Source organism: Ichthyophthirius multifiliis (genome assembly GCF_000220395.1).
Source record: "Ichthyophthirius multifiliis unplaced genomic scaffold scaff_1120509251003, whole genome shotgun sequence".
NCBI lineage: Eukaryota > Ciliophora > Oligohymenophorea > Hymenostomatida > Ichthyophthirius > Ichthyophthirius multifiliis.
Window position 1 is genome coordinate 3,286 of NW_004086294.1, and position 25,480 is coordinate 28,765.

Here is a 25,480-nt window from a genome sequence, read left to right on the forward strand (position 1 = left end):
TCGAAATTAATAGAGAATAATTCGCAGAACATGAATTTAATTCTGATTTTTTACGAAAATCTCTTAAAAGAAGGCTTTTTTAGGATTAAATTGGCTTTTTTTATGTATTTTTAGAATCAAGGAGACTAATTTAATTGGTATTTGCCTTTTTAGGATATTGTTTATAGTATTATTAGAGGTCTTTTTAGGTGGAGTTTTTAAAAGGTTTTTTATATTGGATATCTTCTGTTGTAGTCTATATGGATTTTTTAGGAAAGTTTTCAGATGAATTATTTACTTAAAGGACTTTTTTTTTTGTTTGGGAAGTTTCTAGTATATAAAGTTGGAGAGATTTTTATTATTAAATTTATTATTTTTATTATTAAATTTATTATTTTTATAATTAAATTTATTATTATTATTATTAAATTTATTATTATGATTATTTGTTTATTTAAGATTTTAATGTGTTTTTTCGGGATTCTAATTTAAAGTCAATTGAAGAGTAATTTCGAGTAGTTTTAAGTTCTTTGCGTTATTTAATTACATTTATTAAGGCTTTTTGTTTTTGGATTCTATCTGTTATAAATGGATACATGATTGGTTATTATTATTATTATTATTATTATTATTATTATTATTATTATTATTATTATTATTATAATACATTTTCTTTTTTTACGTTAAATTTTATGTTTAATTCAGGTTGTTATGTAGTAATTTTTTATTATTTATTTGTTTTTTATGGTTTTTCGGATGATTGTAAATTATTTACAATTTTTTACAGTTCTTTTGCTAGGTTTTCTAGGTTTATGTTCGGATCGAAGTTTTATTATTATTATTATTCGTATTATTATTAATTATGGAATAATTTTTGTTATATTAATTATGTTATAGTAGTTTTTTTTTATGTAAATAAATTGTTTTAAGAATTTTTTTTTGAATGAGTACTTATGCGTAGTGCGCTAATGTTGTTTTTATTGTTATTGTTGGTGTTGTTTGGGCTTTGCTTTTCATGTTCTTTTATTTGGGTTTGTAAGTACTTTTCTTATATGGGCTTTTAATAAGATATTGAATTTGTACGATTTTGTGTTCCTGTTGTGAGTAGTTTTTGTATCATTATTTTTTTTTTTTTTTTTTTTTAATTTTTTTTTAAAAAAAAAACAAATAAAAAATATAATTTTTTTTTACTATTTTTTGTGTTTTGATTTTTTTTAAAAATAATATAAATAAATATTAATATTGATGTATTTTTATATATAATGATACTTCCTTTCTTTTATTTTTTTTTAAAAAAAATAAAATATATAGAATGATTAATATTGCATTTAATATTTAGTTTTTTTATTTTATTTTTTTAAAAAATGTTCAAATATTTTATTATTTAATTAAAAAAAAATACATATATACGTATATATATCTGTAAAATTTGAATAATTTAAAATAAAATATCTTTATATTTATTTGTTTTTTTGTTTTTTTTTTTAAAAAAGAAATTATCAACAAAATAAAAATGCAATAAATAAAACATTTAATTTTATTAATATTGATCTTAAATTAAATAAATTGTTTATATTTTTTTTTAACAGAAAGTGAAGAAAAATGTTTCTAAGATGATTTTCCTGAAGAAATAGTAAAACAAAATTATATATAAGATAATATATATATATAAATATATAGTTTGTTTTTGGATAAGCAAAATTAATTGATTAATTGCCTGGAGTAGATAAAGATTCTTTATTAGATGGTGTTAATATAACAGTATTAGATCCTAATAATGAAGTAGTTATTTAAAAATTAGTTACTTTTGGTAATACGAAATTTTCTTTTACATCTTAAATAGGTAGGCATATTATATTATTATTTAAAATAAAATATAAAAAAGGTGGTAATTATAAAATTTGCTTATTAACTACAACAAGTCATTGGGTCAAATAAAATTAATAAATTCGTTTTAGTTTGAGAATAATAGTAGGAGAATAAGAAAATGTAAATTAAAATAAATATATTAATGTTAAAAATATATTTATATAATGAATAAATATAAATATATATATAAATATATATTTAAATATATATATATAAATATATATTTATTTTTATATATTTATTATATTTTATAATTAAAGGATATTAAAAATGCTGCTAGTGAAAAACATATTAATGAAATTCAAGAAAAACTTTAATTAATAAAAAATCATACATCAGATTATGCAGATTATAATTTCTTGAATTATTCTATAGAAGATTAATTAACATAAGCAAATTTTAAAATTAATAAAAGAGTAGTTTTTTTTACTATTTTTGAAACTTGCTTAATATTTTTTAGTGCATTGTATTAGATTTTTTCTTTAAAGAAATTTATTGAAAAGCGAAATTAAATGTGAATGAATTTTTTTTTTTAAAAAAAAAAAAACACATTATAAATATATACTATTATATATTATTTTGTTTTTTTTAAAAATAATAATCAATTATCAGTCCATTAATGTTTGCAATTATAACATCTCATAAATCTATGAGGAGGTTCATCAGAGGATCTAATTTAAACTTCTCTATAACACATAGACTTATGTTCTCCGCATTTAATGCATTCTTCGTTTGCTCCTTAAGCCATTACTGAGTCTGTTTAAAAAGTTTCAGCTTAATCTATTTAATCTTTTACTTTTTTTTTTCATGTAATCTATCTTCTTCTGATTAAAATAATTTAGATTAACATTAAGCTATTAGGTGATAATCGGCTTTTTAGTTGACTATTTAGTCTATTATGTGTAAAGATTTCGATTTTACTTGGAAATTTTTGATTAAAAACTTGATATCTTCTTTATATTAATTAGGTGATTTTTCTCTATATATTATTTCCTCGAGTTCTTACATTCCGTTAAGCAAAAGTTCTTTGTTTACGCAATAATTTTTAGATAAATCTTTAGTTATGGCGTTATATAGAAATTAAATTGCCTTATTCCTTGTTATGTTATTATATTCTGGAAATTATACTTCGAAATTACCAATTTACTATTTTTCTGTGTTTTTTTATATATTTTATTATTAAAAAGGCTTTTATTACTAAATAAATAATTTCTTCCAATCAGATAATAATTTAGTAGCTAATTTACATACTTATTAATGTGAATCTTCCTAATATATAAGTAGCTTTTTAGAAAGAGTTTTGATAGTTTTAGTTATTTCAGTTTTGGTTAAAAGATCTTTTGTTATAGAAGATCGTTCGAGAATTTAAAGGATTTTTAAACATTTATGAGGACCTTCGGATTTATATTATTAGAGAACTTTTCGCATATCAAGAATTTCATCTTCGGATAGAATTAATGATGACATATTTTTTTGTATTTATATTTGGGTTTATTATATGGAAAATTTTTTTTGTATTTATATTTGGGTTTATTATATGGAAAATTAAATTTAATTTAGATAATTATATTATATATAAATATATTAATTTATATATATATATTTATTTAAAAATATTTTTTTTTTTTTTTTTCCTTCTCATAAAAAACTCCAGTTTTCAACATTATTAATTTAAAAATTTTAAAAATCGCAATCTAAATCTTCATTAATTTTTTTTTTTTTAACTAAAAATCCGTTTTCAAAAACAAATAAAGGCGGTTAATATTTTTTCTAAAAAACTTTTTCCCAGTCTAAATCTTCAAAAGCTTTCATTTTTTTAAGGCTTTAAATACAAATTCGTTTTTTATAATCTTTTTCTAAACAACCTTATAATACCTCTTTTATTTCCTCACTCAAAAATTCCGGTAAAGTGAATTGTTTATACAATATCTGTTCATATATATCATACAAATTTCCATTTTCGTTAAATATATGCGGCTTCCCACACAGCATTTCATACAAAACGCACCCTATACCATATACATCAGATGCCCTAAAAGCCCCTTTACCCAAAACTAGTTCAGGAGCAATATAAGCAGGAGACCCACATAAAGTTAAAGCCGATTAACTTTCTTTTACATTCATTTTTGAGAGTCCGAAGTCTGCAAGTTTTATATGCCCATCCCCAAAAATGAGTATATTTTATGGTTTAAGATCCCTATATAGAATATTATTCATATGTAAAAAATCTATGGCTAGAATTAATTCGGAGATGAAAAAAAGTGCTGCTTTTTGTGAAAAAAATGACTATTTTTGGATTTATTAAAAGAGATTTCCACCCGAACAATATTCTAGAAGAATATACAGATTTGTGGGCGTTTAGAAAGATTAGTGTATTTGTAAAATAAAAGGATTTTTTTATTTAAGGCTTTTTATGAGTATATTTTTCTCTATAAAGGCGTATTTTAAAGCATTTTTTATTATTAAGTTAATTTTTCGAATCGATTTTAAAGCAAAAAGCTTGTTTTCGTCATTTTTTTACACTAAAAAAACTCTAGAAAAAGTCCCTTTACCTAATAAGCCTACTATTTGGAATTGTTGGAGGCATTTATGAATTTTTTGTTTATATTAAAATGAACTTTTGGTACTTTTTTAAGTGCATTTTTTACAAAAAAGATGTGTTTCTCTCTCAGGGGATGTTAGTTGATAATTACGTAATTTTTAGTCGATAAAATAGGCATATTAGAGGCTTTTATTAATCTTATTTATCCATTTTTCAGCTTTTTCTTACTCTTTGAAACCGAAGATGAAGGTTTAGTCTTCTGTAGTTAGACGAACGTAGTAAAATTAAGCAGGCATAGGCCATTTAGAGGTTATTATTTATATATTTTTAAATTATGTAAGTAATATTATGGCTGTTTTTTGCGTTTTTATTGTTGTTTTTTATAAAACTAAGTTCTGAGTATTTATTTAAAGGAGAATTTCGTAAAATAAAAAAGAAAAAATTTAATGGAGTTCTATAACTTCTTCTTCTATAAGATTTTCTTATAATTATAAGGGAGATTTACATTTCTAAGTTTAATATAAAAAAAAAGATATTTTTTAATTTTTTGTCTAAAAAAAGTCTTATATTTCCTTAGTACTTACTTAATACGGAGTTTTTTTTTCTATAGGATGTTATAAACTAAAAAAAAAGAAAAAATAATACAATATTTAAATAAATAAATGTAAATATTACTTTTTAACAATTTTTTTTTATTGTAGAATTATATGTTTTCATAATTTAATATAAAAACATATAGATAACACAAAAAGGTAATAAAATTAATTTTTCATAATTTTTATTAAAAAAATTTTAATTATAAATAAATTAAAAAAAATTAAAAGAAAATTGTTAAAATAATATATATATATATATATATATATATATATATATATATATATATATTAATGTTAATTTTTTTTTTTTTTTATTTATTTATATATATAATTTACTTTATATCTGCCCCCTTTTATACTAAAATTTTAACTATATCTAAATAGCCTTTAGCGCAAGCTAAATGTAAAGGAGATCCAATTTCTGTTTATTTATTTATTTATATATCGTTATTTTCTGTTAATGTTTTTATGATTTCCAAATTTTAAGTAAAAATTGCTAAATGTAGAGGTAGCCAACCATTCGCTGTAGGATTATTGATATTCGGTTAGTATTTTTGTAAAACAAATTCAAGTATTTCTTCGTTTTGGAAATAAATACAATAATGTAAGGTATTCCAACCTTTGTAATCTAAATCATTTATTATATCGTATAAAGGTTGTGGATATGGTGTATTTTTTAACTGTTTTTAGTGTTCTTCGTATTATTTTTGAGCTTCGGTAAGATTCTTAGACTTAATTTGGATTAAGAAATTTTTTTAGATTTATTAAAAAGTTGTTTTCGAGTATTATTAAATTTATAAAGGTAAAATATTTTAGAAAGAATATTTATAAGAACGATATAAATTTAAATTATTTTGACAATTTGAATGATGCTTTTTTTTTTTTTTTTTTTTTCGAGATTTTTTTTATAATTTACTTTTTATTTTAAACTTATATTGTGAATTTTTATTATTTTTTCAGTTTTTAATTAGTAAAAATTCAAAGGAAATCCTTCAATTATTTTGACCTTTTTTTTTTTTTTTTCTTAGTAATAAAAAAAATAATAAAAATAATATTTATTTCTTTTTTTCTTTTTTTTACGGTATGTAATAATAATTATTATATACATTTATTCCCTCAATTTCTGAACATAAAGATATGTTATGAATCGGAATCTCTGTTTTTTAAAATATTAATTCCTTTAATTATAAAATATCTTCATTTTCATTTAGTTCAAATTTGAGGATATCTTCGTGATCACATAAACGTGCATTTATTTAAATAAACATTTAAATATATTATATTTTTTTTAATTTTTTTCTATTTTATTTTTTTATTTATTATTAAATAAATATATATTGAAATATTTTTGATTAAATTTTTTTTTATTATTATTAAATTTAAAAAGAAGATATTTATATATATTTATATGTTTTTGAATGTATTTTTTATTTTTAAAATAATAGTAAAAATTTCATTATTTTTGATTTCTATTATTTTTTTAAACTAAGTTATTATTTTATCCTTAAATATTATTATTTTAGCCATTAGTAATATTAAATGCAATTTATTATTATTACTAAATATTACTTTAAGATTAACTACCAATAATATTATTAGCTGCACTAATAACAAAAGTATTAACTTTTGGTAATTTCGTCCCGTTTTTATCTTTGTTTTATTATTATTAAAGAACTTAATTTTATTTCAAATTACTACCGATATTAGTCGCACTATTAGCATTAAATGTGGTTCTAAAAATATGATTATTGATATTACTTTATACATTATTTTAATTTGGAATTGTTTTTTCAGTATTTTTATTATTCGAATAAATAATGGTCTATTTAAGGGCAAAAGTCATCACTGTTCTACCGACTTAAATGGCTATTTTTTCCTATAAAATAGGGTAGTTTTTTTCAAGTTTTATTAGAGTACCGAATTTAGAATTATTATCAAATATTAAAAATTAGTCTGATTCATATTTTATATATGAATGGAATCGACTTACTGATATATCAGTTATTCTTATATCACATGTATGCCCTCTTCCCTATTTTTATTTTAATTTTTTATATTAAAATTTTTTTTGTTTTTTTTTGTTTTTAACTAATTTCACAGAATCATCATCAGGAGTTTTACGAAGAATATGTAATCCTTTAGAAACACGCTTTTCTCTAGAAATAGATTCCATTATTAAATAAGGTTAATCACTTTATTCTGGTCTTTCAATATCTATAAGATTCATATTTATATTATTTATATATACAGATTTCGGTAAAGGTAATTTGCAAACTTCACATTCTAAATTTCTTTATGTATTTATATATATATATAATATATATATATATATATATATATATATATAAAATATATAAATATATTTTTACTTCCATTTATATGATGTTATATTAGGTAAAACTTTTTTATGGACTTTACTCTCTATCCATAATTTAATACATGAAACATGCATATATTCACATGATCCTTTACAACTACAGGGATTTATAAATGGGTTTTCTTCAGATTATTCTTCTTCTGATAAACATATTCTACATGTACGAATTTCTCGTTTTTAGAAATTTATAATATAATTATATTTGGAAGGCTATATTAATTTATTTTTATAATTTAAATATTTTTTATAAATTACATCACAAAATATGTCTTTTGCTAATTAAATTTAATTATTGTTTATTTTTTTTTCTATTACACAATATTCTATTCTGCCTAGTTTTATTAGGTCATTTATTTATAAAGAATATCCCTTTTTTTTATTTATTTATATCTATTTATTTTATATACTTTTTGTATTGTTTATTGCTTCTTTAACGAACGAACTATCAAAAATGTTTCATTAAATTTATTTTCGTTTTAGGTTTATTATTTTTTTGGATTTTTAAATGGAGATAAACCTTATTCACTGCTATCACTTGTGTTATTTGTATCTATTTGATTATTTTAAGTATTTTTTGCTGGGTTTATATAAAATGACTCTTTTTTTTGTTTTATAATAAATTTTATGAATTAATATATGTCTATTATTTTTACATAAAATAAAGTCTTTTTAAATTATATTTGTTAAAATTTATCCTTATTATTCATCTATTTTTATATTTTAGTCGACAACTTTTATTTCTTAATTTTCTTTATTTTATTTTTTATTTTTTTTAATAATAATAATAAAATTTAATATTTTTGAAATAAAAAAATAACTTAAACGCATTATAGAACATGTAGTATCTAATCTATATTTAGTTATATCCACACTTTTACTTTCATAGTCAAATAATCCATGAGAATCTTTTGACCAAGTAACACATTTTAATTCAACTCTTTTTTTTTTTATAAAAAATTAATATTTTTTTTTTTAATAAAAAAAATACTCGAATTTCTCTTGTGCTTATTATTATTATTAAAAAGGCTTTTATTTATAACTTATTATGTTTTAAGACATTTGTTTTTGCTTTTTTATATTTTATTTTTAAGTTCGAATTTTTTTTTTTTTTTGTAAAAGTTAATATTTTTTCTTTTTTTTTTAAAAAAAACTAAATAAATAAATTATTTAAATAAAATTAATAAATAAAAATAATCTGTTAAAATAAACAAATTAAAATATTGGAAATAGGTAAATATGTAAATTTAAACAAAACGCATTAATATGTAAATATGCTTAAAATATTAGTTTTATTATCTTATTTTTTTATTATTTTTTATTTATTAATTATAAAAACCTTATAAAAAAATAACAAAGATAAAATATAGAGAAAGTTATAAAAAGATATATTAAATAAAATTATAAAAGCATTATTTTAAAAAAATCTTATATAAAAGTAAATAATTAATAATTCAATATTAAAATTTATATAATTTGAGGCTAATTATAAATAAATAATAAATAATGAAAAATTATAGAAATAAATAATATATATATATATATATTATAAAAAAAATACTGAATTAATTTTTCTTTATTAATAATATAAAAAGAATAAAATTATTCTTATTTATTTTTCATTTTATTTTTTATTTTTATAAAACATTTATAATTCTTAGTTTCAAAGCATTTAATTTTTCAAAAAGATTATTTTATTAAAATTCTTATTCTTATTTTTATTTTTATTCTTATTCTTATTCTTATTCTTATTCTTATTCTTATTCTTATTCTTATTCTTATTCTTAATCTTAATCTTAATCTTATTCTTATTCTTATTCATTATTATTTTTTTAAATATTATTTTAATTAGTTATTATTTATTTAGTTTATGGTTTTATAATTATTTTTTTTTTTTGCCCTTATTTATTAAAACCTTCTATTTATATAATTTTATTTGCATAATTATTAAATTATTATTATTCTTTATAATGAAGTTCTTTAAGAGGGGAAATATAAAAAGTTTTAAATTTTTTGAAGGTTTATTTTCCGTTAAAAAATTAATTTTTGGATTCTTATGTATGAGTGCGCTTTTTTTATAAAATTTAATTAGTTATTTTCTTTTATTAACTATAAAAATTGGGAATGTTATTTATTTTATTGTGAGCATTATTGTTTGCAAAAAAAAAATTTTAATTGGAAAATTTTTTAAAATTTAAATTTATTGGACTATAAATATTTCTTTATGATTAAACTGGAGTTTTTTAAAGAGGAAAATTAATGTTTTTATCTAAACTAAAATTAATATTTGTATAAATTTATATTCCTTTTTTTTTTTCATTTTATTTTATCATTTATGATCTGTTTTTTATTTATAAATATATATATATATATATATATATATATATATATATATATATATATATTATCATTTACATTTATATATTTATATATATATTTATAATATTTTTACATTAAAAAATATAAATATTTTTTTTTTTTTAACATTTATTTAATGTTGTGGTTATAAATTTTTTTAATTTTTATTAAATATTTTTTTTATTAATGCTATTTTTAAATAATATAATATATTTAAAATTTAAATATTACATCTTTTTTTATATATTTTTAATTATTTATATATTAGTAGGTTTAAGTATATTATTTATTTATTAATGTTTTTTTATAATTTTTTATATAAATTTTTTTAAATATTTACTTAATAAATTTTATTGATTTTTATAAATATTAAAAAATTATTTTGTTTATTTTAACATAAAAACACATATTAATTATATTTTTTTTATATTAAAATATTTACATATTTTATCTTTGTTAATTTATTAATAATTTTTTAATGATTACTTTATTAACATTTTATACATCATTAACATAATTATTTAATTTTTAATTTTTAATTTTTATTTTTTTTTTTGAATAAAAATACATAATTTAATTATTTTTTATTTTTTTTTAAAAAAAAATTTTTATAATTAAACAATCTTAAAAGTTAATTTTTTATAAAATTTTAGCTTTAGATTTTTTATTAAGCCTTTATATTTTTTATTTGAAATTTATTTTATAAAATAAAAAATCTTAACTTATAATTATAATTCAATTTATTATATATAAGTAATTGTGATATATGAAATAAACAATAATTAATTATATTAAACTTATAAATTATTATTATTAAAATATATTTAAAATAAATCACGAAAATAAATTTATATTCCTACATACATGTTATAATTAAAGTAAAAAAATTAAGTCTTAATATCCTATTAAAAAATAATTTTAGTATTAATATTATTTTTTTATAGGCTTATACTTAATATATTACTTTTAATAGTTTCTATTTATAAACAAATAATGAAAATTAAAAAGTTTAGTCTACTAAAATGATTTGCTTATAATAATTTATAATTAGAATTTGCCAATATTAGTTAAGAGATAAATTAAAATTCTATAAAAATATAAAAATTATAATGAAAATATAAATATTAACTTTTTATAAAAAAAAAAATATTTATAAAATATTTTCAAAAATTAATTTTTAATTTATATAAAATAATATATTTAAAATTAAAAAATTATATATATATATATTTATATATACTTATATATATTATTATAAATAAATATTTACATAAATATATTTTTATATTTTTCATATATATACAATATTTTTTTTTATATTATTATCATTTTTATTTTTGTTTCTTTTTATATATTTTTTATTTCGTATATTAAAAATTTGCCTTTATTAAATTTAATACAAATCAGATATTTCATTTTATTTTGATATATATTAATTAAAATTTTAGATTAAATATTTATTTAATATTATTTTATTATATTTATTTCTATTTTTTTTATTTATATAAGTATTAAAATTTTTTTTAAAAAATAAATAATTAAGGATTTTGAGTACATTTTATAATACTCTTTTAAGTTTAGTTGAAAGTATTTTATGAATAATCTAAGTTGCAAGAAATTTTATCTAAAGAAGGTAAACAAGTATCTGGTATTTTAAAAGTTAACAATATCATTTAAAAATCATATTAATCATTTTTTTATGTATAATTTTTATTAATCGAAATATATAAAGTTATTTATTTTATATATTTAGTTTCATTTTGTATTTTTTTTTATATTATGTATAATTTTTGTATATTTTTATTTGTAAAAAATTTTGCTTTTAAAATTATTATAAACTTCATATATATATATAAGTTAGTTTTTTTTTTTTTTCATGAAAATTCAAGAAATTTTCGATATTCATTAATAAAAAATATCCTCATAGATAGTAGGTAAGAGTATTTTTTGAAAAGAGTTTTTTTCCAAAAAATTAAACTTTTGAATTTATTTTCTAGCTTTTAGACATGGACATTTTTTATTAATACACGAATAATTTGAAAAGATGAATTCTTACATAAACTAAGTATTCTTTTTAGGATTATATTTTAGTATATTAGAATCATTATGGATATAAATATGATCTCTATTTTTAATTACTTAAGAGTTATATTATTAATGGGATAAATTATTTATTTCGAAAGATTTTATTCCATATTTAAAATTAATTTTAGAATTATATTCTGTATTTTCTTTTTTTTAGATTACTCTTTCTTGTTTTCTTTGGTTTTCAAACTTTCTAATTCCCCTTCATTTTCTTTTTCTTTGTTTTTTATTTATTATTATTATGTTAATATCTATAAATATGGTTCTTTAAATTATTAATTTTGAGCATTTAGTCTAATAAAATATACAATGAATGTAGATTTGTTTATCAAAAAAATAAAGCAAAAACTATTCTATTTTTTCAAAAAGCTTTAGATTATATTTTAATAAATGATTATATTTTATTATTTATTTTAGAATTAAAAATAATTCATTGACTTTTTGTATATTAATAAGAAAGTTTTAATGTTTATTAAGAACAAAGTCAGTATAAATACTATTATGTTAAAGGCTAAATTACTCATTTTCTTTTTTCTTTTTTTTTTTTGGTAAAAAGTGGGAAAGGGGAATAATTTTAGAGAGTAATTTAGTTATTATTATTTTTTTATTTTATTTTTAAAAATAAAAATAATAATCAAATAGGTTTTTTTTTTCCTTCCTTTATAAAAAAAAAAATTATAATAAGTAAATAATTTAAATGAAGGAGAATTATATATAATTGAATAATTTAATATTAAATAATATTATATTATATCATTTGTTTCTATATAATTATCAAAATTTCTTATTATAAATAATATAATTTCGTTTAAAAAATTAAATTACTATTTAAATTAAATTTATTATTAAAATAATTTAATTTTTTAATAGTTAAAATTTTTGTATAAACTAATTGTAATTTATATATTTTTATTAAATTAAATATAAAATAGTTTTATTAATACATTTAGTTTATATATAAACTTAAAATCAAAAATATTATAAAATAATATAATTCAAAATTTAATTTTAAACTTAATAAATAAATAATTTTTATTTTTATATTATATAATTATAAAAAAAAAAATATAAATAAATTATAAACCTAAAGAATATATATTATAAAAAAATATTCCAATAATAAAATTAAAAAAAATTAATATAATATAAAAAAGTAAAAATAAAAAACATATATTATATTTAAAAATATGGAATAAAATTAAATAATTCCCAATAGTAATTATAAAATAATATAAGAAATCGGATCTGGTGCATTTTCCGTCGTATATAAATGTGAAGAAATAAAAACAAAAAAGATAGTCGCAGTTAAACAAATAATAAAAAAAAACCTTCCTCAAGACTACCAACACTAAATTGATTAAGAAATAAACTTAATAAGTCGTTTAAATAACGATCATATATTAAAATTAGAAGACATAATATAGGATATATAAGGAAAATACGTATACTTAGTAACAGAATATTGTGAATTAGGGGATTTAGATAAATTTATTAAAAACGTATTTCTAACAAATGAAAATAGAGTTCCAGAAGAATTAGTAAAAGCATTTTCTTACCAAATTCTACTAGCTTTTTTAACTATGAGAGATTAAGGAGTGGTACATAGAGATATGAAATTATCGAATATATTAGTAAATAAAAATTTGGAGTGTAAATTAGCTGATTTTGGCTTAGCCACAGAAAACGATTTGTTAGATTAAAATACAGTCGGAACTTATATTACTATGGCCCCAGAAGTTTTAACTAATTAAAAGACTACATATAAATGTGATGTGTGGTCTTTTGGGTGCATGATTTATTAGATGTTGGAAGGGGTTCCTCCTTTTAATCCTAAAAGTCAGTAATTGGAAGAATTAAAATAATTAGTTTTTAGAAATTAAATAATTTTTAGAAGTAATGTAAGTGAGGATGGGAAGAATTTAATAAGGAAAATGCTTAAGTTAAATCCTGAAGAGAGAATTTCGTGGAAGGACATGTTTGGAGAAAATTGGTTTTAATCATGTCTATCGAGTAATCAGTATATATAGAATATTATTAATGAATATAAAAATTATGTCGTTATGAGCGATTTTGATGAAAAAAATAACAATAATCATACAAATGAGTAATAGGAATAAGATATGGATGATCTTTTAGAATGTTTAATATATGAATTGAGTGAGTTTTTTAACTAAAAAAGTTAAAAATTTATAAATTTTATTCAATAAGCAAGGAATTCGCTTTTTAAATATTAAAAATGTAGTTATAATAGCGAAATATTGGATATTTGTTAAAAATTAATTGATTATTTTATTATTTTGATGTTTTTTTAAAAATATAATTTCGTGATTTTGAATAAAACATTTTTATTAGAAGTGCCTAAACAGGTAAAGATGAAATTAATAAATATTTTACCAAAAGAAAAAAGGGAATAGATTAAAAATATTTATTAAGAAATTGCAAATAAATTTAATATTATAAGCATTCAAGATATTTTAGGAATTAAATTAATAGAATTATGTAATAAAGAAATTGAGTATATTGAAAAATTCGTAGATATTAATAAATAACATAATATTAACTTAATTAACTTAATATAAGCTATGGGAAGCTATACATTTCTAATCGGAAGTATAGACTCAATCAAATTAAATTCTTAATAGTTGGATAATTAATGTATAAATTTTTTATCAGAGTGTGATTTTGAATATAAATATATCTAATTTAATAATTATAACGATCTAAATAATAGTGAAATTGAGGAGTTTGAATTCAAGTTTGGAATTAAATATCATTAAACAAATTTTGTAGATGAAAAAAAATTATAAGATATTCAGTTTTTTATAGAAACTCTAAATTAATAAAAATAATGAAAGATTTTAAATATAAAAATAATTTATGTTTACTTATTTAAATAAAATAAAAATAAATAAAAAATTATATATATAAATTTATTTAAAAAAAGAAAATTATATATAAATATATAAAATATATATTATATATATATTTATATATATATATATATATATATATATATAATTATATTTATATCTATTATAAATTTTTATTTTATAAATTTCTTTAAGATATTAAAATTAATTTATTTTATTACTAATTGTCTATATATATTTTTTTATTTTATTATATATATTTTTTATTTTTTTATTTAAAAATAAATTCATATTATTTTTATTTTTTATATTTTAAGTAATAACTTTAAATTTTTTTTAAGATTATTTTTTTTTTTTCTTTTTTTTATAAAAAATTACTAATGATATTTATAATTCTTCTGAATAATTTTTTTATCTTTATTAATTAGATAATGATATATTAAATTTACTAACTATTAAAAATTTACTTTCAATTTATAAAAATAAAATAAAAATTAATATTGTTTTTACGTATCTATTATTATATAAATAATAATTCTCAAATAAAAGTTTTATTTTCCTTAAGTTTTAATTATTTATATAATTTAGATTAATATTTTATTTAGAAAATTAATAAATTAATAAATACATTAATCATAATATCTGAATTTACTTTTATAATGTTATTTAAGAAAAAATATAAAAGTGTATATTTTTTTATTTAAATTTATAAAAATTAGTCCTTTTTTTAGATAGAGATAACTTGTAAATAATTAAAATTTTAAAACTTTGGTTTTATTATTCATTATTGACTTCAAATTAGATATAAATTTTAAAGTCAATATTTAGAAAATTTATATTTTTATAATATTTTAGAAAAATAATAATTTCAAAGAAAAAGTATAATTTATTTTTAATATTGAAAATAATTATTTGGATAATGTTAATATAAACAAAAATAAACAAATTATTTTTAAATAAAAAAATAAAAAAATAAATAAATTTAATCATGTTAAAAAGAGAAAAATTATGCAAATTTATAACTTTAACAATTCAACATAATTTTGAAGATATATATTTGTAAAAAATTAATTCTTATATAAAAAATTAAAAAAAACATATTATATAGGCGTAAAAAATATAAAATAAAAATACTAAATATAAAAATAATTAAATTAATAAATTAAAAAATAATATATAAGAAAAAAAAATATATCTATATATCTTAAAGAAAATAAATATAATATTATAAAAATCAAATTAATATTAAAAAAAATAAAAGTTATATTTAAAAATAAAATAGAATAAATATAATGTATTATATAAAAAAAATTGTAATTAATATATATATTTATATAAATATTTATTTTAAATATATTATTATTATTTTCATATTATTTTTAATAATTATACTCTTTTTTATATTTATTATTATGTTTTGTTTTCTAATTTTTATATAATTTCTTCATTTATGTTTTAAATATTTTATAATATATTTTAATCTTCATTTTGATTCCATATAATATTTTCGTTTTATATTTCCCCGTTTTAGAAGTATTTTTTTAAAAACTAAAAATCCCATGTTATATCATCCAAGAAATATATTAGTGCTTCTTTTTTTAAATTCATTTCTTTTGATAAAAATAATATTATATTCTCGTATTATTCTTAATTATTTTATTTTTTAGTTCTTTATTTTTATACTTTTAATATTATTTTTTATATTTTTAATAATATTATTATTTTTTACCTTAAATTTCTGTTTATTTTTTACTTTGTTTTTCTAAACATTTTTATATTACAGTTTAATAATTATTTACAATTTTTTATTTTTAATTTGTAATTTCCATTTTTTTCCTTTATTCTGATAAAAATTAGATATTATTTATTTAAGTTTATGGATATTATTTTTACAAGGAGTTTTAAAAAGAATTATTTTAAATATTTGGGTTATATTTATTAAACTTTGGGGTCGGAATCACTTATTTAATTTTATTTTTCTCATTTGATTATTATTGAGTGAATAAGTTAGACTGGAAATTTTAAAAATTATTAATTTATTTGTCTGTAATAATATTGTTTATGTAAAAGTTGCTTTTCTTATATTAAATTTATTGTAGTTTTTTATTTTTATCGAAAATTAGATACGTTTCCTATTGATTTATACATAATAGGTAATCATATATTTAAATTAAATCTACTAAATCTAAATTTCTAAGGATTTCATTTCTTTTGATTATTGATTATTATTATCTACTAGGGTTTATTTTTTTATCTTCGATTAGTTTTTCGATAGCCTTTTATTAATTTTAATTTATTTTAGTTATTAAAATATATTAATAAGTTCAAATCTTCATATAGATTATATCTTTTGGGCTTTTATTGTGGAATTTCTTATATTATATAATCTTATATGAGTTCATTTATTTTATTTAGAATGGTATTAAAGTCATGTTTTGTTTATTTATTCATTTATGTTTTAGTAAAAGGTTAATTATTTTTTTTAGCTTAAAAATAAACTAAAATATTTATTTAGTTTTTTTATAAAAAAAACATAAATATTATTAATAAATTAAGTAATTTTTATTTTTTATACAATTAATATTCTTTTTAAAAATTATATTTTATAATAATAATAATAAATAATATAATTAAATTTTCTTGAATATATATATATTCTGTATTAATTAATATCAAGTTTCTGTGTTTTAGTTAAAAGCCATGTTTTCAAATTCTTTTCGAAATAATAATATACAGTTTTTTTCATAAATATTTTATAAAAGTATATTTATGCTTAATATTTTTGATAAATATTATATTTAATTTTATAAAAAAATAAATTAAACTTTATAAAAGTTGGCTTTTTTTTGGAAAAAAATAATAATATTTATTTTAAATAATTTATATTTAGTTTTTTTTAGTAGATAAATTTAAGTAAATAATTGTTAAAGATAAATCAGAAAATTACAATTAAAAACTGAAATAATATTAACAATACGATTATATTTAATGAAATATACAATTTTTTTATTTATTTTTAAATTCTTTATATTAGTAAATAGTCTTTTAAATTTCTTAATACATTATTATTCCTTTTTCAAATTGAAAAATTCATATTTTAATATATATGATTAAGACTTTACAAGGGCTTTGTACTATATAATTTTTTAGTAGCTAAATTATATAGTCAAAAATATATAGAAATTTTGGTATTATATAAAATATAGTTCCTGTATTTATTAATTATATGTTTTTAATAACTTATTTTATTAAACAAAAGTTTAAGAGCTATTAATTTAAGGAAATAACCTTTTTTATTGTATTTTATTCTGAAATAATTTGTTATTTTAATTATAAATAAAAATCTTAAATAATTAATTATTTTTAATTTATATTTAAAATTAATTAAAAAATATATATTTATTAAAATAATTACAAAAAACAAAAAATTATAATAAACATTTCCTTTTACACAAAAAAATTCTATTTAAAAATAAAGTAATTAAAAATTAAAAAGAGGGGGGGGCGAAAAAGAAAAATCATAAAATAAAAAAATATAATATTATTAATAAAAGAATAAACTAAACTAAAATAAAAAAAAAAAAAAAAAAAGAAAATGTAATAAATTTTTTTATTTATTTTCCAAATTTTATTAAATCTATTTTTCTGTTCCCAATATTTCGAAGAATACAACAAATACGATTACTTAGACAACGGTGATAACTGGTAATGGGATGATATATAAAATTGTAAAAAATCCTTAATATAAAGTCCCATAGATTTAACAATAGAAAATTCATAAATATCTGAAAATCAATATATGTTCCCACACTATAATCCAGGAAAAATGAACGTTACAAAACTAAATACTACGGTATATTTAAACTCAGTTGATGATACCGGATTAGGGTATATTTACCATTTAACAATTTTAAATACAGCAGGTACTTTTAGAATGGATTATATAAGATTTAGAACTCCGTCTGAACATACAATATATGGGGATAGATTTGATATGGAGGTTTAGCTTTTCCATTTTTATGGTTTTAAGACTTCGAGTAATGTTAAAGTAGTACTGAGTCTTTTATTTAAGAAAAACAATTAAGCACCTAAGGATGAGTTTTTGTAGTAAGTCATAGATACTAAGAGTGGGTAAGTTACAGAAAAAGAAATTGATTTGAGAAAATACTTAGATATGGAGAGTATTATTAATACTAATTATTATTATTATTTAGGGTCGCTTACTTTCCCTTATTGTTCTGGAAACTATAATTGGATTATTTTAGATAAATATTTTGAAGCGCAGGAAAGTTAAATTAATGCAATTAGGGATATTTATATGAAGGATAATAAAAATATTAAAAATGGTAATTATAGGAAAACTAGGAGTACGGAATTTATTCATTTAAGATATAATGGAGATTTAAATAATCCGAATTCTTATTCTTATTAAAAAAGAAATTAAAAGAAAAAAGAATTTTGATTTTATATTAAAAGAAAAATAAATTAAAAAAAAATGTTTAATAAATATTTATTATTAAATATAAAAAAATACAGCAAATAAAAAAATATTTATATATTATTTATTTAGTTTTTTCAAATCTAAACTCCATGTTCTTATCCCCACTTTCTTACAACTTTAAAGATATATTCGACCTATTATTATTTTTATTGTTTATAAATAAAAAAAAAAGTTAAACCTAAGGATTATTTCCTCCACTTTTAAGCATATTTAGAACTTCAACTAAATGATCACTTGAATCTTTCTAAGCAATAACCATTTAGAAAACACCTATTTAATAAATATAAATATATGAATATAGATATATAAATATATATATATATAATATATATTATATAACAAATTATTATATCTATTTATATAATTATTAATATTTAATAATATATATATATATATATATATATATATATAAATATAAATACCTACTACTGCTCCCCTTAGAGCATCTTCATAATCTCTTTCTGAATCTAATCTTTCTAAAATATCAAAAGCTTTTGCAGCATAATAGAAATGTCCCATTTTATAGCAATCATTAGCAATAAGTAATAATAGTTAAAAAGACTCACTTGAAGTTTCCATGTTAATATATAATTCCCAAGCTAATTTTGGTTTTCCATTCATAATATAAGTTCTAGTAAGCCATCTAATATATGTATCATCATTTCTATATTTTTCATTTTAAATTAATGTAAAGGCTTCTTCAGAGTCTTTATATTGTCCGTTTCCGGAACATGCAATAGCATAATTCCAGTTAAAATCGTCGTCATTTTAGAAGAAATTTCGAATTGATTTTAAATATACTAACACGTCTTCGAATTATTTCAGTAAAAAAAAGCAGGAAGCCATACATTGACGGCCAGGGATAGTGTCGCATTCACTAGCCGAAGATCCGACTAATTAAAATAATTACTAGGCGGCCTTTAAATGTTCTTTTTGATCATTTTCTTAACCTAAAACGGCATAGACAACTCCTTTTATTATATATTCACGAGGCACAGAAGGTTCTAAGTCTTTTACAAGGGTAAAAGCCTCCTAATAAGATCCATTTTTCAAATGGTAAATGACTAAATTCAATCTAGCCTCTGGAAACACATCAATTAAAGGGGGGAAGACTTACAAAGCGTTTTCTCCTCCTCTAAAAACAACTAAATTATGTCTCAATAAATCGTTATCTTCAAAAATATTGGAACCTTCATAAGCTTATTGGAGTGGTTTGAATGAATCTTCTGCTATTTTTCCGGAAAAAAGCTAATATTAATTGACAGCCTTGAGATTTGCAGCTATTATAGAAGAAGGATTTTAGTTTATATAAGCACTTAAAATTTCTAAAGAAACATCATAGTAATCTAGCTTATAATAACATAAGGCTATATAGACATTTATGGCTAAATATTCCTTATTTTCTAATAATAATTTCTTATATATGTCTACTGCTTCTTCATGATGGGAACGTAAAAAATGAATTGCGGCTAAACATAATTAATCTTATGTTGTATCATTTAGTTTATGGTGGTAGGCCATGAGATTTTTTTCGTCACTTTTCTTATGGGCTATATGGAACATTAAACGGTTTTATAAATCACATTCTGTTCCTTTTTGGGCCTTAATTTATATATTTATATATTATTTTTTTGCTTTTTTATTTATTTTTTTTACTTCTCTTTTTGCTTCATCATAATTACATAAAGCATAATGACAACAAGCTTTATATACATGAAGAACTTTATTATATTCAGGTTTTTTTGTCATGTCGTCATATATTTAGATTGCTTTTCTACATATAAATTTTTATTACTATTATTATTTATGTTTATAATAACATAAGGATATATAGACATTTATGGCTAAATATTCCTTATTTTTCTAATAATAATTTCTTATATATGTCTACTGCTTCTTCATGATGGGAACGTAAAAAATGAATTGCGGCTAAACATAATTAATCTTATGTTGTATCATTTAGTTTATGGTGGTAGGCCATGAGATTTTTTTCGTCACTTTTCTTATGGGCTATATGGAACATTAAACGGTTTTATAAATCACATTCTGTTCCTTTTTGGGCCTTAATTTATATATTTATATATTATTTTTTTGCTTTTTTATTTTTTTTTTTTTACTTCTCTTTTTGCTTCATCATAATTACATAAAGCATAATGACAACAAGCTTTATATACATGAAGAACTTTATTATATTCAGGTTTTTTTGTCATATCGTCATATATTTAGATTGCTTTTCTACATATAAATTTTTATTACTATTATTATTTATGTATTTTACTTATAATCTCCATTATGAAAACAACAATAAGCATGCCAAAGTTAAGTTTCTTCTTTTGTATCAGTTAATCTGTATTAATATTTTTTTTTTTTGTTTTTTTTTTTTTTAATTATTTTTTTACCTTCTTTCGTTTTCTAAATGAACTATTGAACCTACCCAATCTCGCTTTTTTATATATTCGTCTAATTAGGGTATTTTGTTTTCAACCTTTTTTTAATTGTATTTTTTTTTTATTATTATGAGAGTTTTACTTTACGGACAGCTACGCCTGATGATTATTTGTTTATTTTTGCTTTTGATATGGATGATCCTGGTCTATACATAATAATTATTATTATTAGATTTAATATAAAATATATTTATTTATTTATTATTTAAATAAAATATTTGTAATTTTAAATTTTTTTTAAAAAAAAAAATTATTTGCAATATAATAAATAATATACTTTTATTTTTTATTTTATTTATATAATGATATTTTTTATATATAATTAAAAATTTAAATTTTTTTTAAAAGCATTTAACAGTATTATATTAAAAAAATAAAAAATGAATTTATATAATTAATGAAAATTTATATAATAATTGTGCTATTTTATAAGTGTCATTATATCTATATGTTATTTTTTTAAAAAAAAATATAAGTTGTTAAAAAAATATAAATAAGTTTATAATATTCTAAAACAAATGATCATCAAAATAAAAGAATGTTTATTTTAAAATTTATTTTTCATTATCAAATATATATAATATAAATAGAAAGGTATTGAAATTAAATAATAAAAAAATTATTAACTTAATAAATATAAAATTTATAGTGAAAATATAAATAAAATATTATATATATATATAGATATATATATTTATATATATATATATATATTTTATTATATTTTAAATTTTTATTTTTATATATTATGTACCATATTTTTTTTCTTTATTTATAGTTTTATATTTATATTATGATTTACTTTTATAATATTTTTTTTTTTATTTTTTTTTTTTTTTTTTTTTTTTTTTATTAAAATTAATTTTTTTTTTTTTTTTTTAAACTTATAAATTATTATTATTAAAATTAAATATTTTAATTCTTTTTTTAAATATTTTTTTATTTTTAATAAATTATTAATATTTATTTATATAAAATATATTTAATACTTTTTAATTACTATATTTTATTTTTTTATATTTAATCGAAATGTTCTAATAAACTATCTCTATTTATAGAACAAAAATCTATTATAATTTTACAGTTAATATTTATACACTATAATTTTTACTTTTAACATCTTAATTATTTATACAATCTTTTTTATAATTTTAATTTTTTAACATTAATAATATTTACATCCTTACTTAAATAAATATAATAAAAAGATATTTTATTTTTTACTTACACAAATAAAAATGTAAACATCTGATAATAAGATATAAATGTTTTAAATATTATTTTTATATTATTTATTTTTTTAATTTAAAAAAAAAATGTTAAATTTTTATTTTTATTATAAAAAATTTATTTTCATAATTATAATATGTTTATTAATAAAGTATGTTTATGTAAAAAAATAAATAATTATATTAATATTTATAAATTTGCACTTTTTAAACGTAGAAAATTATATAAAGTTATATAAAAAATTTAAATAAAACTATTACTTAAAAATGTATTTAATTTATAATGCTCCTTTATATAAAAATAATTAATTTTTACTAAAATATCTTTTATTTTGCTTTAAATAATATTTAGCGATTAATATTTTTTTATAGACAACTCAATTATTAATTTATTATTAAATAATTTACAATTTAAAATATAATTATATTTAAATATTGTTAGAAGATTTATATTATACATATTTTAATATTCCATAAAATTAATAAATTTTATAATAAAAGCATTAATTTTAATATAAATTTTATTAATTTAACAATTAAAAAAAATATATATTGTTAAAATATATATAAGAACACAATAAACAATTATTTTAATATACTTTTAAAATTTCCTTAATTTCCTAAATAACAACCCCAATTTTAAACCCCTCCAATCATTATTAATATATTTGAAAAAATGATAAAAAAGAACAGCAAATTCTATTATTTAAACTGATATTAGCTTCTAAAAGCTATATATATTTATTATCTTAGATGATTGCTAACTAAAAGAACTTCATAGGATATTTCAAAATTACCTTACTGAATGAAGAATTTATCGGATTATATACACTATATGATAGTTTATTGGGTCTGAACAAGGAGGATGATTAAAAATTTACTCAATTAAAAGTCTATTATCTTAAGTATATGATAATTGTAATAAAAAGGGAATTCTGTAAATAGATATATATCCGAAAAATGAGGAATTTCCTAAATGTATTTTTCTAATTACTTCTGGATAGTGGAAATTGATATTTAAATAATAAAGTATTCGTTTATTTTAATTAGTATAAATTGGGAATTTAAGGATTTATAGTCTTTAAAAATTAAAAATTTTGAAACTAGTTGTGTATAAAGTATATAGTGTCAGAGATTTGTTCTCTTAAGAAAATTTGGGAAATTTTATAGGGTTTTTAAAGGAAATGTATTATATCATGGTTTTTTGGCCTATAGATTAGAATTTTTAATAGGTAATTAATAATTGGCTTTTATATAGAGAATTTGTGGAATTATTTTGTTATAAATTATGCTGTTTTTTTTTTTAATTAATTTTTTTTATTTTATAATTATATAAATGTATTTTTAGTACAGTATTATTTTTTCTTTATTAAAAATAATTTATTTTTTTGCTTTAAATATGTATTTTTACTTTCTACTTCAAATTTTAAATGCTTATTAAGGTATAAAAAATCTTATTTTATTAATAATATCTAATTCATGTTCTTCTACATTAGCTTCATTCTCTTAAATTTTTTAATTTTCTATTAAAATCTAGGACCTGACTTTAATTTCTTATATAATATTTTTAGTATTAATAACATTTCTTTCTTTAAATAAAACTGGAAAATATTTAATACTTTCTTCATTTTAGATTATATCTTCACTTAATACATAATTATTTATTTTGGAAGACGATTCTAGACTTAGATTAGATAATAAACTTATAATTTATGATTATTATTAATTTTAAGGGATTTCCAAGAATTTAACCTCTAAATTACTTTCTTTTAAACTTTTTTTTTTTTTCAGGTTTCTATATTCGCTTAGATTTTCCCACTCGAATTCTTCTTTTTTTTCAATGAATTCTTTTGGCTTTTATTCCTTTATTTTTTGTAAGATTTACCTTAAAAAATCGTAGTTTGGGTTTTCATCGAATTAAAGTTCTTTTATATATTTCATAAAAATTAAAAATTCTTAGGGTAGTTCTTTGAAATATTTATAGTTGGAAAATTGCTGTTTTATATTTTATATTTTTTAGTATTTTTCTTCCTTGCTTTAACCGTAAACACTCTACCAAGGTAGCTTATTATTCAAAAAATATACCAAACAATACCCTAGAGACTCCAAGTCGTCTCTCCTAGACTACTCTAGACCTAAATGGGCATTTATAGAGGCATATCTTGCAGTTCCAATCATTCCCTTATTTTTTTTTAGAGAAATATGGATATTATTATTGCTATAAAATTTGGCTAATCCAAAATCAACTAAAAAAATCTTATCATAATCACAATTTGGGCCGATGACGAAATTTTCGGGTTTAATATCTCTATGTATGATGTTTTTTTTATGTAAATTTTCCAAAATAGTGATTGTTTATAATCCTATATTTACAATTGTTTTTAAGGAAAAATTGCATTTGCATTTTTAAAATAAATATTCTAGATTTTTACCTAAAAGAGTCATTGAAATATATATATATTAGTCAATTTTTCCATAGGAAATTAAATGAGGAAAACCATATTTATATAAATTTTAAATTTCATTTAAAATTTTAATTTCGCGATGTATTAACTATGCATTATTTTTAATCTTTTCTATTTTTAAAGCAGAAATTTGCTAATTCTATATATTTTATGATTTAAAAACTT

The 25,480-nt window shown here is 17.1% G+C and overlaps 4 protein-coding genes across 4 annotated transcripts, besides 43 other annotated features; 2 read left to right on the forward strand and 2 right to left on the reverse strand. All coding sequences in view use genetic code 6, as the record gives it.

Moving 5' to 3' along the window:
* Positions 1 to 330: 330 nt before the first annotated feature.
* Positions 331 to 426: a microsatellite.
* Positions 334 to 418: a microsatellite.
* Positions 427 to 583: 157 nt separating the features above from the next.
* Positions 584 to 641: a microsatellite.
* A 927-nt stretch (positions 642 to 1,568) lies between these two features.
* On the forward strand, positions 1,569 to 2,347 carry IMG5_127320 (hypothetical protein; the record flags this gene model as incomplete). Its single annotated transcript, XM_004032167.1, has 5 exons — positions 1,569 to 1,612; positions 1,660 to 1,789; positions 1,865 to 1,968; positions 2,109 to 2,264; positions 2,309 to 2,347. Coding segments are annotated over 5 exons (471 nt in total), but the record flags the coding sequence as incomplete, so codon positions are not given.
* Positions 1,976 to 2,035: a microsatellite.
* Positions 2,000 to 2,095: a microsatellite.
* Positions 2,017 to 2,069: a microsatellite.
* A 969-nt stretch (positions 2,348 to 3,316) lies between the features above and the next one.
* Positions 3,317 to 3,395: a microsatellite.
* Positions 3,396 to 3,466: a microsatellite.
* On the reverse strand, positions 3,397 to 8,422 carry IMG5_127330 (protein kinase domain protein; the record flags this gene model as incomplete). The annotated part of the gene is made up of 6 exons (XM_004032168.1): positions 3,397 to 4,045; positions 5,323 to 5,717; positions 7,076 to 7,277; positions 7,356 to 7,573; positions 7,619 to 7,638; positions 8,182 to 8,422. 6 exons carry the CDS (start codon positions 8,420 to 8,422, stop codon positions 3,487 to 3,489), a joined length of 1,635 nt encoding a protein of 544 aa, XP_004032216.1. The 3' UTR covers positions 3,397 to 3,486.
* Positions 3,400 to 3,458: a microsatellite.
* Positions 5,230 to 5,275: a microsatellite.
* Positions 6,437 to 6,466: a microsatellite.
* Positions 7,289 to 7,349: a microsatellite.
* Positions 8,096 to 8,138: a microsatellite.
* A 94-nt stretch (positions 8,423 to 8,516) lies between the features above and the next one.
* Positions 8,517 to 8,558: a microsatellite.
* Positions 8,559 to 9,062: 504 nt separating this feature from the next.
* Positions 9,063 to 9,186: a microsatellite.
* Positions 9,182 to 9,229: a microsatellite.
* A 483-nt stretch (positions 9,230 to 9,712) lies between these two features.
* Positions 9,713 to 9,806: a microsatellite.
* A 190-nt stretch (positions 9,807 to 9,996) lies between these two features.
* Positions 9,997 to 10,056: a microsatellite.
* Positions 10,018 to 10,070: a microsatellite.
* Positions 10,071 to 10,232: 162 nt separating this feature from the next.
* Positions 10,233 to 10,268: a microsatellite.
* A 222-nt stretch (positions 10,269 to 10,490) lies between these two features.
* Positions 10,491 to 10,541: a microsatellite.
* Positions 10,542 to 10,807: 266 nt separating this feature from the next.
* Positions 10,808 to 10,845: a microsatellite.
* Positions 10,846 to 10,932: 87 nt separating this feature from the next.
* Positions 10,933 to 11,006: a microsatellite.
* Positions 10,934 to 10,969: a microsatellite.
* A 1,609-nt stretch (positions 11,007 to 12,615) lies between the features above and the next one.
* Positions 12,616 to 12,655: a microsatellite.
* Positions 12,656 to 14,752: 2,097 nt separating this feature from the next.
* Positions 14,753 to 14,833: a microsatellite.
* Positions 14,834 to 14,902: 69 nt separating this feature from the next.
* Positions 14,903 to 14,948: a microsatellite.
* Positions 14,903 to 14,949: a microsatellite.
* An 837-nt stretch (positions 14,950 to 15,786) lies between these two features.
* Positions 15,787 to 15,821: a microsatellite.
* Positions 15,822 to 15,877: 56 nt separating this feature from the next.
* Positions 15,878 to 15,932: a microsatellite.
* Positions 15,884 to 15,951: a microsatellite.
* Positions 15,952 to 15,994: 43 nt separating this feature from the next.
* Positions 15,995 to 16,036: a microsatellite.
* Positions 16,037 to 16,344: 308 nt separating this feature from the next.
* Positions 16,345 to 16,395: a microsatellite.
* Positions 16,348 to 16,390: a microsatellite.
* Positions 16,396 to 17,527: 1,132 nt separating the features above from the next.
* Positions 17,528 to 17,567: a microsatellite.
* A 701-nt stretch (positions 17,568 to 18,268) lies between these two features.
* Positions 18,269 to 18,639, forward strand: IMG5_127340 (hypothetical protein; the record flags this gene model as incomplete). The annotated part of the gene is made up of 2 exons (XM_004032169.1): positions 18,269 to 18,561; positions 18,594 to 18,639. The coding sequence occupies 2 exons, from the start codon at positions 18,269 to 18,271 to the stop codon at positions 18,637 to 18,639; spliced, it is 339 nt and encodes a 112-aa protein (XP_004032217.1).
* Positions 18,640 to 19,248: 609 nt separating this feature from the next.
* Positions 19,249 to 25,295, reverse strand: IMG5_127350 (tetratricopeptide repeat protein; the record flags this gene model as incomplete). The annotated part of the gene is made up of 9 exons (XM_004032170.1): positions 19,249 to 19,308; positions 19,353 to 19,444; positions 19,597 to 20,776; positions 20,831 to 20,948; positions 21,453 to 21,521; positions 21,574 to 21,659; positions 21,704 to 21,767; positions 24,736 to 25,213; positions 25,283 to 25,295. 9 exons carry the CDS (start codon positions 25,293 to 25,295, stop codon positions 19,249 to 19,251), a joined length of 2,160 nt encoding a protein of 719 aa, XP_004032218.1.
* Positions 19,456 to 19,591: a microsatellite.
* Positions 21,527 to 21,571: a microsatellite.
* Positions 21,533 to 21,557: a microsatellite.
* Positions 22,001 to 22,035: a microsatellite.
* Positions 22,081 to 22,121: a microsatellite.
* Positions 22,287 to 22,335: a microsatellite.
* Positions 22,434 to 22,472: a microsatellite.
* Positions 22,453 to 22,513: a microsatellite.
* Positions 25,296 to 25,480: the final 185 nt, after the last annotated feature.